The sequence below is a fragment of the Ovis canadensis genome, chromosome 7 (assembly GCF_042477335.2).
Source record: "Ovis canadensis isolate MfBH-ARS-UI-01 breed Bighorn chromosome 7, ARS-UI_OviCan_v2, whole genome shotgun sequence".
NCBI classification, from domain to species: domain Eukaryota; kingdom Metazoa; phylum Chordata; class Mammalia; order Artiodactyla; family Bovidae; genus Ovis; species Ovis canadensis.
The window spans coordinates 85,603,406-85,617,389 of record NC_091251.1 but is presented as its reverse complement, the minus strand read 5'-3'; the positions used below and the strand labels follow the sequence as shown (position 1 = coordinate 85,617,389).

The following is a 13,984-nucleotide window of genomic DNA, read 5'->3' as shown; positions in this document are numbered from 1 at the left end:
TCACTTTCAGATTACGTTAGATTCCTTGTCTCCCCTCTGGGAGACAGAATTAGCAGTAGGGAAGTCATGGACTCTGTGAGACTTGAGGTGATGATCAGATGAGAGAGTCCTGGGTCACTGCTTTGTCTTCCTCTTCTGCATCAGGAATGACATTAACCTGTCTGAGTGGCTTATTGCATGCTTTGCAAAAAAAGTAACTTGGGAACTTCATGGACTGAATAAAGTCTATGGTGTGTTAAATAAAGTCTATGCTGTGTTTCCATTTGGATAATGCTCTATTTGGTATTTTGAGCTTCTCAACAAAATATGAATCTTCTGGCTGCTATTCCCTTATAGTATTCTTTTCTATGACTATTGCTAGAGGATGATAGGATTTCATAGGTATCCCATTCTAGGTTCAAGTCTTCACTTTTTCACAGCTCTACAAATTTAGTGATTTTCATAACTGGCAGGAGGTGGTAGAAGCAGCAGTGACATTTGCTCATTCTCTTAATATAATATATGCAAAAATATTTCCTGTTTGCTTGACAGTAAAACTAGGATTCCTTTTTTCAGAAGTTTTGCTGTTCATAATGTTTATAAAGTAAGAGATAAAATAAAATCTTTTAGAGTAGAGGAAACATTTTACAAGAAGAAGAAATGAAAGGTCTGAATTTATCACCCGATTTCTGTACTCTGTGTGTTGCATCTGAGCTATTTTCTTCTTTGGTTTTTCTCTGTGCTATTTATACTCCCCTTATGAGAATAAACTGGGTCTTACCTAATGAAACTTTTTTGTAAGTCCAATTATTCACAAATATCTTATTTCCTTGTGGGAAGGAATCTGCACATAAAAACTTTCTTTATCTTTTAAACATTTTTGTTGGCTTAAAGTCAGAGCTGTATTATGTATGTGTATGTTCTTAGTATATAAACTGTGCTTGAGTTCATTAAGGTGAGCCATTGTTTGTTTTCACCAGCCTTTGCTTTTCTGAAAATGTTATATCATTTCTTTTCTTTTATTCAGGGAATCAGCAGTCTCTTCAGTTCTTTAAAAGTGGTGCGTCTCTTGAGACTGGGCCGTGTTGCCAGGAAATTGGACCATTACCTGGAGTATGGAGCAGCCGTCCTTGTGCTCCTGGTTTGTGTGTTCGGACTAGTTGCTCACTGGCTGGCCTGCATATGGTACAGCATTGGGGACTACGAGGTCATCGATGAAGTCACGAACACCATCCAGATAGACAGTTGGCTCTACCAGCTGGCCTTGAGCATTGGGACTCCGTATCGATACAATACCAGTGCAGGGATATGGGAAGGAGGACCCAGCAAGGATTCCCTGTATGTGTCCTCTCTCTACTTTACCATGACAAGCCTTACAACCATAGGATTTGGAAACATAGCTCCTACCACGGACGTGGAGAAGATGTTTTCAGTGGCCATGATGATGGTTGGCTGTAAGTATCTTTTCTGTTTTTTTAAAAAAGTATTATTGTTGGCAGCTCTTCAGCTCCAATCTTGGATAGGAGTAAAATGAAACTACTTTGTCTTCAGAGGGATGTTCAGTCCATTTCATTTACCTTGCTTTAATTTTTATTCAGCCTTAGAAAATAGAAATGCAAACTGATATATTTTACTCTTTGGAATGTATTAGCACACGAAAAACAGTATGAATGGAGTGATAAAAAGATCAGAATGGTATTTCTTTGATTTAATTCTGTTTATAGCATTGTTCCCAGCAGAGCTATTTCCAAAGAAAGAGCAACATCAAGAAAGACGGTGTCTGGCATATTCCATAGGTTTTGTTGGCAATGCACTAAATTATGAAAAGTAGACAGGATGTGATGTGAGATAGCCTGTTTATAAAATGTTTTAGTTAATAGTCTATGTAGGCTTTTACAATTTAGACTAGTAAAAGTGTTTATAAATCTAGTCTCCATTACAGAATTCTAGGTGGAATATATGCCAGGTTGAGAGAATGAAGGGATTAGTAATTGTCAGAGCATTCAGCAATGATGAATGTGTCTAGGATGAGGCATGCAGACCTGAGTACCAAACGACTTGATGATGTTCTTGGGAGTAGGATGCTTCTCTACAGGAGTGAAAGACCAGGTATTCTATCACCACCATCAGACTGAGATTGGACAATACAGGAGATCAGAACATTAAGGAAATGTATACAAAAGAAGCTGTTGAAAAAGGAGATTTTTAGGGAGACTTCACCACCATATACACCATGTGTCACATTGACTTGGATGATTTATCCAAGCCTAGTTCTGAGACCTGGAATAACCTTAGGACTGAAGTTATGATTAGTGTTGCTATGTAGCCTCTGGGTCATGTTAATTGTTTTTGGTCTAAGCCATCCTTTTTGAGATTCCATGTTATGCAATTTTATATTTTGACATTAATGGGAAAAATGTTAGAGTCTAGGAATGTCATTTGACTTGTGGAAGGTCAGTATATTGGGTCTAAACAAGGTATTTTGCAGAGTTCAGAATGTCTGCAAGTTACTGGACACTGATGTTAACAGTGTTTAGTTTTCCATACTCTTTTAATTGGGTACAGAAACAAGAACACACAGATTCTCTTTGCTGCTTAAAAGTGCGAGAGGTAGAGTGTCAATTCCAAGTGATGTTTGCTCCACAGGCTTTTAGGAGGAAAGTGTTCTCACAACAAGATCTTGATGATCTCTTAATTAAACTGCTGCCTACATACTGAAAGTGATAAGATGTATTGGCAGAAGAGGTGCTTTATAAATTCAGAGACAACATTTTGTCAGATATAGTATTTATTATTATACTACTTTTTAATATTTATATAATGCGTTTTGCCTTATAGTTGAGCATGGTTAAGTAAAAAAAAATCATTTTGAAGTAATTATAGACTACTGAAATTTGCAAAGATAGTCCAGTGGAAGGGGAGGATAAGACAAATTGGGAGAGTAGGAATGACACTTGTACATTATTGTGTGTTAAAAAGGCAGATAGTGGGAACCTGCTGTATAGACCAGGGATCTGAGTTTGGTGCTCTGTGATATCCTAGAGAAATGGGATGTAGGGGTAGGGAGGTGGGAAGGAGGCTCAAGAGGGAGGGGATATGTGTATACATATAGCTGGTTCTGGTTGTATAACAGAAACAGCACAACATTGTAAAGAAATTTAACTCAAAAAAAAAAAAAGAAAGAATAGTGAGGACTTTGTGCTCTTCCCTTAGTTTCCTACAATAGTTATATCTTATAGGGCTCTAGTACAACATCAACATTGGCTGTGATACAGTGTGTGGATAGCTCTGTGTTGTATTATCACATTTGTGGATTCCTGTAACCACTGCTGAAATCAACACAGAATTATTCTGTTACCTCAAAGATCTCCTTCATGTCATACTCACCCCTTCCCCAAGCCTCCCTAACCCTGGCAACTACTGAACTGTTCTTTATCTATATAATTTTGTGATTTTGAAAATGTTACATAAATGGAATCATGCAAAATGTGGTTTTCTGAAATTGGTCTTTTCCACTCAGTCTCTTGAAATCTAAGTGGTTGAGTGTGTTAATAGTTTGTTCCTTCTTATTCCTGAATAGTATTTCATGGTTTGGGTATACTGCTGCTTAATCATTCATCCACTGAAGGACATTTTGATAATTTCCAGTTTTTGATTATTATAATAAATAAATTCACTAAATTCATTGCTAAAGGGCTTTTGTGAAAAGAACATTTTCAAAGTTTAGTTCTGAAGCAGTTGTGGAGAATAGCATACCTTGTTTGTGTATAGTTTTTTGTTTGGACATAACTTTTCAGTTCTCTGGGATAAATATCCAGAAAAGAAATTTCTTGGACAAATAGTGTTCTATTTTTATAAAAGAACTTGTCAAACTATTTTTCAGAGTGGGCATATTAGCATAGTTAATTTTTCAACAAGACAATAACAGAAAAATAAAATCTATGTAGAGCTGAAGGACACCATTATTCACTTTGTTTCTCAGACCCCCAAACCTGGGAATTATCTTAGATTCATGTTTTTCTTATGTATTACATCTATTCATAACAACTCTTGTTGACTTTACCATTAAAGTGTATTTGATTATTTCTCCCCACTTCTGTAGCTTACCATCCAAGATAAACTAATAATCTCCTATATGTTGCTTCTATTTTGACCCTTGACTCATAATCTCTGCTCAGAAAGTAAGAACACATTGTTCCTGTGTTCAGAGTCTTCCAGTGTTTTACATTGCATGTCAAATAAAATCCTGATCTCCCACCCCTTCAATCAAAGCTTTAATGGTCTGGCCCTCACCTGCCTCACTCACCTCACTTCTTACCATTCCCACTCTTGCTTATCCTACTCAATCCATGCCAACCATATTGCTGTACACATCAGAAAATAGTACCATCTCAGGTTCCTTGTACTGCTTCCCCCACTGCTTATAAACCCTTCCCCTGGCTTATGCCTCAGTTCAGGCAGGTCTCCAATCAAACCACCTCTCCAGAAATTCTCAGTGCTACCCACTGCAATGCCAATCACTCTTGTTCTCTTCCCTTTAATCTTTTCTTTATTGTACCTACAAGGCCTGAAACCATTTTTACTCTGTTTTCCTTTTCTTCAGAATGTAAGCTCCATGACAGTATGGCCTTTGTCTGCTTTTTTTTTTTTTTTTTGGTCTCTATATACTCAACTTCTAAACAGTTCATAATGCTGTGCCCAATCAAAATGTGTTGTATGGTGAATGAAGTTGAAGATGTCCCTGATGATCGTAATGAAAATTTCCAGTCCTTGATTGTACCCCATTTGGATCTCTGATGAACACACATGCCAGAGGAAAGCACACTTTGAATTGCAGCCGTGATTCCTTTGTGAAAGCCTGGTGAGCTCGCCTGCGTTGTCTGCCCGTGGTAGTGCAGCAGCTACTTCAGCGGATTGTTGCTGTTGTCGTTTCGTTGTTAAGTCCTATCCGACTCTTTTGCGACCTCGTGGACTGTCGCCTGCCAGGCTCTTCTGTCCATGGGGTGTCCCAGCCTGAAGTTTCTCATGTGGCCTGATAATGAGTTCTGAGAGGCGAGGCAGTAGAGTCACCAACAACCATTTCTCTCACTGTAGTTTTTGTTTTTTACCAGAGATAGTACACGCGCGCGCGCGCGCGCGTGTGTGTGTGTGTGTGTGTGTGTGTGTGTGATGGACAAGGGGAGGAAGGAGATAAAAAACAGGTTTGTGCTTTCAGTTGTGCTAGGATTCCAGTCAGTCTGTGCTGCTGCTTGAAACTACCACCTCTAGACATTTTCACATAGATTCATTTGAGTTTTCAAAACGTCATTTAGTTCGCTGTTGGCCTCCTTCTTCCCTGCTTCATGTATAGCCAATTATATTGCTATATCAACATTTCTTTCTCCTGTCTCCTTCTCTTCAGTTCCTGTCTTGATTTCAAGACGATCTGGGCAAAAAGTGGATCCTTTCCCTTCTTGAGTTTCTGCTATATCTCCTTTCAAACCTGAATAAACCAATTTCTGATATCTTTTGAATTTGGTTTTCTTTTTATGCCTCTGAAAAAATCCATCTTCTGTAGCCGGAGTGTTCCAAGGAGATGCCTTTTAATTTCCTTCTTAGTCCTTGGGTCCTTGGAAATTTCATGGAATGCTTCCTTTGAAGCAACCCAAGAAGATGATTGAAAACTGTTAAGTGCCATGAAGTGTTACAGAAACTTCCCATAATTCCAAATCTTATTAGACACATGTGTACAAAATATCAGCCAAATGTGGCTGTTGCAGCTATTTGTGTTCTTAATATAATTTTTTTCCAATATAATTATTTTCCTGTGACAGCACCAAGGAAAACAGAGGAAACCTAGTAAGTGTTTTTAGAACCTAAGAAGTGTTATCAGCCTCAGACTTATCCAGAGATAGTGCGCATGTGTGTGTGTGTGTGTGTGTGTGTGTGTGTGTGTGTGTGTGTGTGTGATGGACAAGGGGAGGAAGGAGATAAAAAACAGGTCTGTGCTTTCAGTTGTGCTAGGATTCCAGTCAATCTGTGCTGGCTGCTTGAGAAGCACCACCTGTAACCTTATAACTCAATAACTGAGAAAGACGTTTTTCAGAAGGTTGATGGAGATACCAACTGCCTATTTTCTGTTGAGAAAGTAATCACTGCTTGTAAATGATAGATTCTTTTTTTCTGGAGAAAGCCACCTGAAACTTTCATGCCTTCCAGCAAAGTTTAAAAATTTAAATGGCAGCAATTCCAGTTCTTAGAGCCTTTCAGAACCTTCTTCTTTTTTTTTTTCCTTCTTCTTTCTTTAACGGCCTGTCTTCTCAGACTCCTCAGTTCTTTCTCCCTGATGCTGAATTGTGTGAACTCTGTCCTGGACCACACTCTCAAGATTCTCCTTGTTGATATCACAGTTTTTGACCATGGCCTCCCTTCAACCCCAGGCACCTTCTGTTTCCTCTTGATACCTTCTGCGTCAGCAGTGTCCCAGGGTATTTCTCTTTTCTGCTACCTAGGGATTTCTTAGGCTTAAATTTAGTGTGCTTACATTTGCTTCTGCTAATATTCCAGATCTGGAAGGGTTGTTTCTTACATAGGTCCATTATCATGTGTTCTTTTTCTCAGATTTATCTTTTCTTCTATGCTCTATGCCTTGAGTGCACCCGCTTGGTTCTGGAAGCAGCCATTACTACCCCAGTACAGTCAGCCCCTCCTCATTCCTCTGTCTAATCATGAATGAACCTAACTACTCTGCTAATAGTCACTAATCACCACTAAAGGGCTTTTGTGAAAAAGAGAATTTTCAAAGTTTAGTTCTGCAGTAGTTGTGAAGAGTAGCATACCTTTTCTTTTTTAGATCAAGATGTGGGTAATGTCTGTCAGTTTGCTCAGTAAATACTTAATGATGCCTTCCTAAAATGCTTTCTATTCCATTTCATTCATACAATCTTATTATTGAGCCCCTAATAACTTTCTTTTTTCGGGAGATTAGCAGACTAATTTTGCTTTTCTATTCAGAAAACACCTTCATACGCTGATGACTTGTTTTGATTGCTATTAAACAAAGGAATATGAGTTACAAAATTTTCTGATATAGTTATCCTTTTTGCATTAATATTTTTATGAATCCTCTTTTAAAGATGTGTTAGGTAGTTAGAATAGAAAAAAGGAGTCCAAAATGATGGTGGCTAAAAGAAAGAAGGGAAAAGTCCGTGAAAATAGAAAAAAGGAAGGTCTGAGGACCAGAGTGAGGACCTCAGGTAAAACAAACAGCCCTCCTGGCAACCCAGTTTACATAGGGCAGGCTCAGGGGAAGGAGAAAAACATAAAAAGAGGAGCCAAAATTGAGCCGGGGCTTCTCTTCTCTTTGCATCTTTTGGGTCAGCCCACCCACATGCCTCAAGGATGTGTTTTCCTTTGCTTGCCGAATAAAACTGAGCTGTAACATGGAGCTGTAACACTGGTTTGTCTGTCGCTTCAAATTTTTGCTGTGGCGAGACAGAACCGAGGAAATTACACACTCCTCCTGACAGAAGTATCAAGAAAACAATTCCTTAGCTCTTGCTTCATTACTAAATAATCACATAAATTGCATTTTAGCTTATTCTAACCATTGTAAAAAACTATACACTTGTGTTTTTCATTACAGCTTTATAAAAAAAGAAACATAAAATAAGAATGTTTTATATAACTTTCGCCATAAATTATGTTCAACCAAAATTTTCTTTTCATTTGCTTTGTTTTGTTTTAATATATTATAAAATATTATACATGTTAGTAAACATGTTAACAGCCTATTTCAAAGGTCTATAAATACTTGGGTATTTATTTTATTTAAAAACAGTTTTCACGTTTTCCATTGTTGCCTGCTTAGTTGCCAATTGAAGCAGCCTGACTCATGGAGTCTATAATGATCAGAATCTGTCCTGGTAGGATACCATACAAAGTAAGTCTTTAAAAGTAAAACAAAGCAAAACAAAGACTACAAATGTGAAAACTGCCTGGGTTTAACTGGAAGAGAGGAAACCCAGTCATAACGATGCTACTGTAATTTTTCAATGGTCTGTAATTGATGATAGCTCCAACAGTCTAAGAACTTTCTATAATTGACTGGTATGGTTTATAATGCATCATGCAAATGGTTTAACACATTTAGAAGACTAGCAGGACCATCTGCCAGTGAGATATGTATGACAGGAAATTCAGATCTCCACGAGGGTAGTTAAGAGAGACCTGGGAGCAGTTAGTTACACACTGGTCACTCAACATCATGCAGAAGAGACAGATGCCACACATATTCTCTAGTACGTGGGCTTATTTAGCACACTCAGTGGAGTTTAGATAAAAGCCAATCTGAGAGTGTGGTGTTGTACTTACCCTGCTCCACAGGAAACAGAAATAAATGCAAGATGGTGAGACTCAGAGAGTGTAAAAATATATTAACAGAATAAGCTGGAGCAAAGGTCTATGTGACCTTGGATGGCTTTGGGTCTCTTTGGATTTTAATTTTTTCAAGTGCAGAATGCAGAAATTGAAATAAATAACTTTTAAGGTCTCTTTCAGTACTGACATTTGATATATCTGAGGTTTGGTTAGTATAGTTATGACCCTGTACTTAGACTTGGACTGGTTATTGGAGATGAGGTTAATATGGAAAAAGAAGAGGTGTCACTTAAAAGTTTAGGACTTTTCATGTACAGTGCATACTTTGTTTTATAGAGAGTATGATATGTCTTGTACAGAATATATTCAGTAATGAGTTGAGAGGGAAGACTGCCAAGGGATATTATGGAGAAAAGAAATTAAGCTTTTGGAAATAACAGCATTTTACCCTATAGAAGGTAGGCAGCTTGGAAGACTGAAAGATGTTTGCCTCAGGGTAAAGGAATGGACCCAGGGAGAATGCCCAGTGGGGACTCAGGGATATTTGGTCTGAATATCTAGGCAGGGTTAAAAGTTGTTAACCTTTTAAAAGGGTTAAGAGTTGTTATACTTCTCCAAAAAATTAAAAAAATTTGTCTATAAATCTTAACATGAGACTTTAGATGACACAGATATAATAATAAGTTATATGTTAAATTTTTTTTCTTTACTATTGTGGTATAGTTAGGACATAGAGTGTGGACATGCTGATTTTCATTTCTGGTTTTAGTTTAGCCAGATGGAGAGAGCTTTAAGCTTAATGTTTATTTTGGAAACTGGGTCAGTTCTTTCTATCTGCTTTACCCTTGCTTGTAAAAATACTTTTTTCTTCCCTTTTCTTTAATGAGCTTAATATCCCATGAAGAAACATATTTTGTGGAGCCCAAAGTTCAGGGTTCAGTTCAGTTCAGTCGCTCAGTCGTGTCTGACACTTTGTGACCCCATGAATCGCAGCACGCCAGGCCTCCCTGTCCATCACCAACTCCCAGTTATGGGCACCTTTTTTATGGTTTATTAGTTTCAGATGTACAGTCCAGTAGTTTGAAAACTGTTTGAAAATTGTCCTGTTTGGCATGTGTTTAGTACAAAGTATTGTGCCTAGTTGATGAAAGTGAAATTATTTGTTGCTCAGTTATGTCTGACTCTTTGCAACACTGTAGACCATAGCTGACCAGGCTCCTCTGTCCTTGGAATTCTCCAGGCAGGAGTACTGGGGTGGATAGCAATTCCTTTCTCCAGAGGATCTTCCATCCCAGGTATTACATCCAGGTCTCCTGCATTGCAGTCAGATTCTTTACTGTCTGAGTCAATAGGGAAGCCCTAGTTGGTAGATGCGGAGAAGGCAATGGCACCCCACTCCAGTACTCTTGCCTGGAAAATCCCATGGATGGAGGAGCCTGGTAGGCTGCAGTCCATGGGGTCGCTAGGAGTCGGACACGACTGAGCGACTTCACTTTCACTTTTCACTTTCATGCATTGGAGAAGAAAATGGCAACCCACTCCAGTGTTCTTGCCTGGAGAATCCCAGGGACGGGGGAGCCTGGTGGGCTGCCGTCTGTGGGGTCACACAGAGTCAGACACGACTGAAGTGACTTGGCAGCAGCAGCAGTTGGTAGATGTGCTCATTGAACATATGTTGAAAAAAATTAATAAAAAAATGTTCACCTAGTTTAGCTTGAGGAATCCAGGAAGGTTTCTAGGAGGAATTGACTCTTGAGCTCAGGATGCAAAAGCAAGTAGGTAAATGAGGCAAGACTAAGGTACTTTCCAGGGAAAGGGAACTTATGTGAAAAAACACAGGAATGAACTGAGTTGATCTATCTGCTGTTCTCTGCGTATTTCACTTTAGCTTGAATGGAAAGTAGGAGGAAGGTGAGGAAGAACGGTACCAAGATGCCAAAGGCCTTGTATAGTTTGAGAAGGATTTTGTCATTTTTGCTGATGGTTATAAGATAAATAAGGATTTTATTGTTCAGTGTGGAAGATAGATTGAAGGAGATGCAGGCTGTGGGCAAAGAAACCAGTTAGGGTGCTCTTGGAGTAATCCAGGAAGACATAAACTGAGTTGGTAGAGATAGGATGGATGATACAGCTTAGAACTGGCAAAATCTTCTATTTTTTTATAAAGGGCCAGATAATTGTCTTAGGCTTCACAGGCTAATGTCTCTTTTGAAACTACTCATCTTTGCTGTTGTAGTGCTAAAGCAGCCATAGAAAGCATACAAACAAACGAGCCTGCTACATTCTAATAAAACTTTAAACAGATATAGATGGCCAGAGTTGGCACATGGCCCATAGTTGCCCATGGTCTAGCATAGGCAGTTTGGCTTATAAAAAGACCTTGAACTTTGGAATCAGACAAATCTAGGTTCATTTTTTATCTTTTATTAAGAAATTGCATTAACTATCTAAACTGTCATCTATAAAATGGAGATAATAGGCCCTACATACAGAGTCATTTGAAATGCTAAATAAGGGATTGTATGTAAAATTCCTGGCATGCTGCAGTCCATGGCGTTGCAAAGAGTCCACATGACTGAGCGACTGAACTGAACTGATGTACAGTTCCTGAAACATTTAAGTTGTTTTGGTGAATGAATGAATGAGTGAGAGTAGAAAGAAGAGTTCAAAAGGACTTGTAGATTTCTGGCTAATTCCGATAAGAGAATGACAAAGCTCTTTCTAAGGTGGGAAAGAAGGGGCAGGTAATACTGGGACAAGAGGGCAGTTCATTTTGGAGATGCTGAGTGTGAGGGATTTGCAGGTCATTTGTTAGAAATGTCCACTAGGTTAGAAGTGATAAAATTTAGAAGTGTGGCTTTGGATTCCACTTTCAATTTCAAGAAAATACATATTTGGTTATTATATATGCATGGGATTTCCTTTCATGTTACAAAGTAGAAGATAAAAAAATGATTTTGAGAGAAGCTTTTAATGAAAGTCTGCTTTCTAAGAACAGGTATGTTAGTCAGGGGAGGATTGTATTTTATATTTAGTTGGAGGATATTTGTTTTATAATGTTGAGTTGGTTTCTGCCATACAACAACTTGAATCAGTCATATCCCCTCCTTCTGGAGCTGTTCTCCCCTTTCCCAGTCAGGGGAGAATTTTATTTACTGATGACAATAAGATACTTTGGGACCTTTAAATAAATTTAGTTTTGATTTCCATGATTGTGTATATTGCCTGGGGCAGGGTGTTGCTTTAAAGGGAAAGTGGTGCTCTGCTATAGAGAAACATTGAGGACTTAATGATCCTTACATATGTAGTATCAAGGGTCAATGAACATATGATTTAAATTTTGATGGAGATAAAATAGTTAGATTTTTTCCCCCTATGTATTGAAAGACTAACAAATTCAAAGATGACTATATTTAGAACATGTTAAGATAAAAGTCATCCACAAAGACCTTTGTTGTTGTTCAGTCACCAAGTCATGTGTGAATCTTTGCCACCCCATTGACTGCAGCATGCCAGGCTTCTCTGTCCATCACCAACACCTGGAGAGTGCTCAAACTCATGTCCATTGAGTTGGTGATGCCATCCAACCATCTCATCCTCTGGTGTCCCCTTCTCCTCCTGCCTTCAATTTTTCCCAGCATCAGGGTCTTTTCCAATGAGTCAGTAATTCGTATCAGGTGGCCAAATTATTGGAGCTTCACCTTCAGCAATGGTCTTTCTAATGAATATTCAAGACTGATTTCCTTTATGATTGATTGCTTTGATCTCCTTGAAGTCCAAGGACTCTCAAAGGTCTTCTTCTACACCATAGTTCAAAAGCATCAGTTCTTTGGTGTTCAGCTTTCATTATGGTCCAACTCTCACATCCATACGTGACTACTGGAAAAACCATATCTTTGACTAGATGGACCTTTGTCAGCAAAGTAATGTATCTGCTTTTAATATTCTGTCTAGGTTTATCATAGCTTTTCTTCCAAGGAGCAAGCATCTTTTAAGTTCATGGCTGGTCACCATCTGCAGTGATTTTGCAGTCCAAGAAAATAAAGTCTGTTATTGTTTCCATTGTTTCCCCATCTATCTGCCATGAAGTAATGGGACTGGATGCCATGATCTTAGGTTTTTGAATGCTGAATTTTAAGCCAGCTTTTTCACTCTCCTCTTTCACTTTTATCAAGAGGCTCTTTAGTTTCTGTAAGCTTTTAGTTCCTCTTCGCAGATGGTGTCATCTGCATATTTGAGGTTATTGATTTTTCTCCCAGCAATCTTGATTCCAGCTTGTGCTTCATCCAGCCTGGCATTTTGCATAATTTGCTCTGTATATAAGTTAAATAAGCATGGTGACAATATACAGCCTTGATGTACTCCTTCCCAATTTGCAACCAGTCTATTGTTCCATGACCAGTTCTTACTGTTGCTTCTTGTCCTGCATACAGATTTCTCAGGAGGCAGGTCAGGTGGTCTGGTATTCCCATCTCTTGAAGAATTTTCCACAGTTTGTTGTGATCTACACAGTCAAAGGATTTGGTGTAGTCAATAAAGCAACAGTAATGTTTTTCTGGAACTTTCTTGCTTTTTCTATGATTCAACTGATGTTGAATTTGAACTCTGGTTCCTCTGCATTATCTTAATCCAGCTTGAACATCCGGAAGTTCACAGTTCATGTACTATTGAAGCCTGGCTTGGAGAATTTTGAGCATTCCTTTGCTAGTGTGTGAGATAAGTGCAATTGTGTGGTAGTTTGAGCATTCTTTGGTATTACCTTTCTTTGGGATTGGAATGAAAACTGACCTTTTCCAGTCCTGTGGCCACTGCTGAGTTTTCCAAATTTGCTGGCATATTGAGTGTAGCACTTTCATAGCATCATCTTTCACAATTTGAAATAGCTCCACTGGAATTCCATCACCTCCACTAGCTTTGTTCATAGTGATGCTTCCTAAGGCCCACTTGACTTCACATTCCAGGATGTCTGGCTCTAGGTGAGTGATCATACCATCATGGTTATCTAGGTCATGAAGATCTTTTTTGTATAGTTCTCCTGTGCATTCTTGCCACATCTTAATATCTTCTGCTTCTGTTAGGCCCATACAGTTTCTGGCCTTTATTGTTCCCATCTTTGCATGGAATATTCCTTTGTATCTCTAATTTTCTTGAGGAGATGTCTAGTCTTTCCCATTCTATTGTTTTCCTCTATTTCTTTGCATTGATCACTGAGGAGACTTTCTTATCTCTCCTTGATATTCTTTGGAACGCTGCATTCAGACGGGTATATCTTTCCTTTTTTCATTTGCCTTTAGCTTCTCTTCTTTTCATAGCTATTTGTAAGCCCTCCTCAGACAACTGTTTGCCTTTTTACTTTTCTTTCTCTTGGGGATGGTGTCTCAAGAGCCTTTTCCATCATCACAGTTCGAAAGCATCTATTCTTTGGTGCTCTGCCTTCTTTATGGTCCAGCTCTAACAACCATACATGATTACTGGATAGACCATATCCTTGACTCTACAGATCTTTGTTGGGAAAGAAATGTGTTTGCTTTTTAACACACTGACTATGTTTGTCAAAGACCTTTAGGCATGGATTTAAGTATTGCTTTGGAATGCTCCAAGAGACTTTTCTTTGGGACACTTTCTAATCCAGTTAGTTCCCAAGTGA

At 38.6% G+C, this 13,984-nt stretch overlaps 1 protein-coding gene across 1 annotated transcript in view; it reads left to right on the top strand.

Annotated features, from left to right (window-relative positions):
- Positions 1–13,984, top strand: part of KCNH5 (potassium voltage-gated channel subfamily H member 5) — a 387,182-nt gene that overhangs the window by 93,376 nt on the left and 279,822 nt on the right. Inside the window, exon 7 of the mRNA XM_069596769.1 lies at positions 1,007–1,433. Coding sequence (XP_069452870.1) covers positions 1,007–1,433 — 427 coding nt within the window. The remainder of the gene's footprint in view (positions 1–1,006; positions 1,434–13,984) is intronic.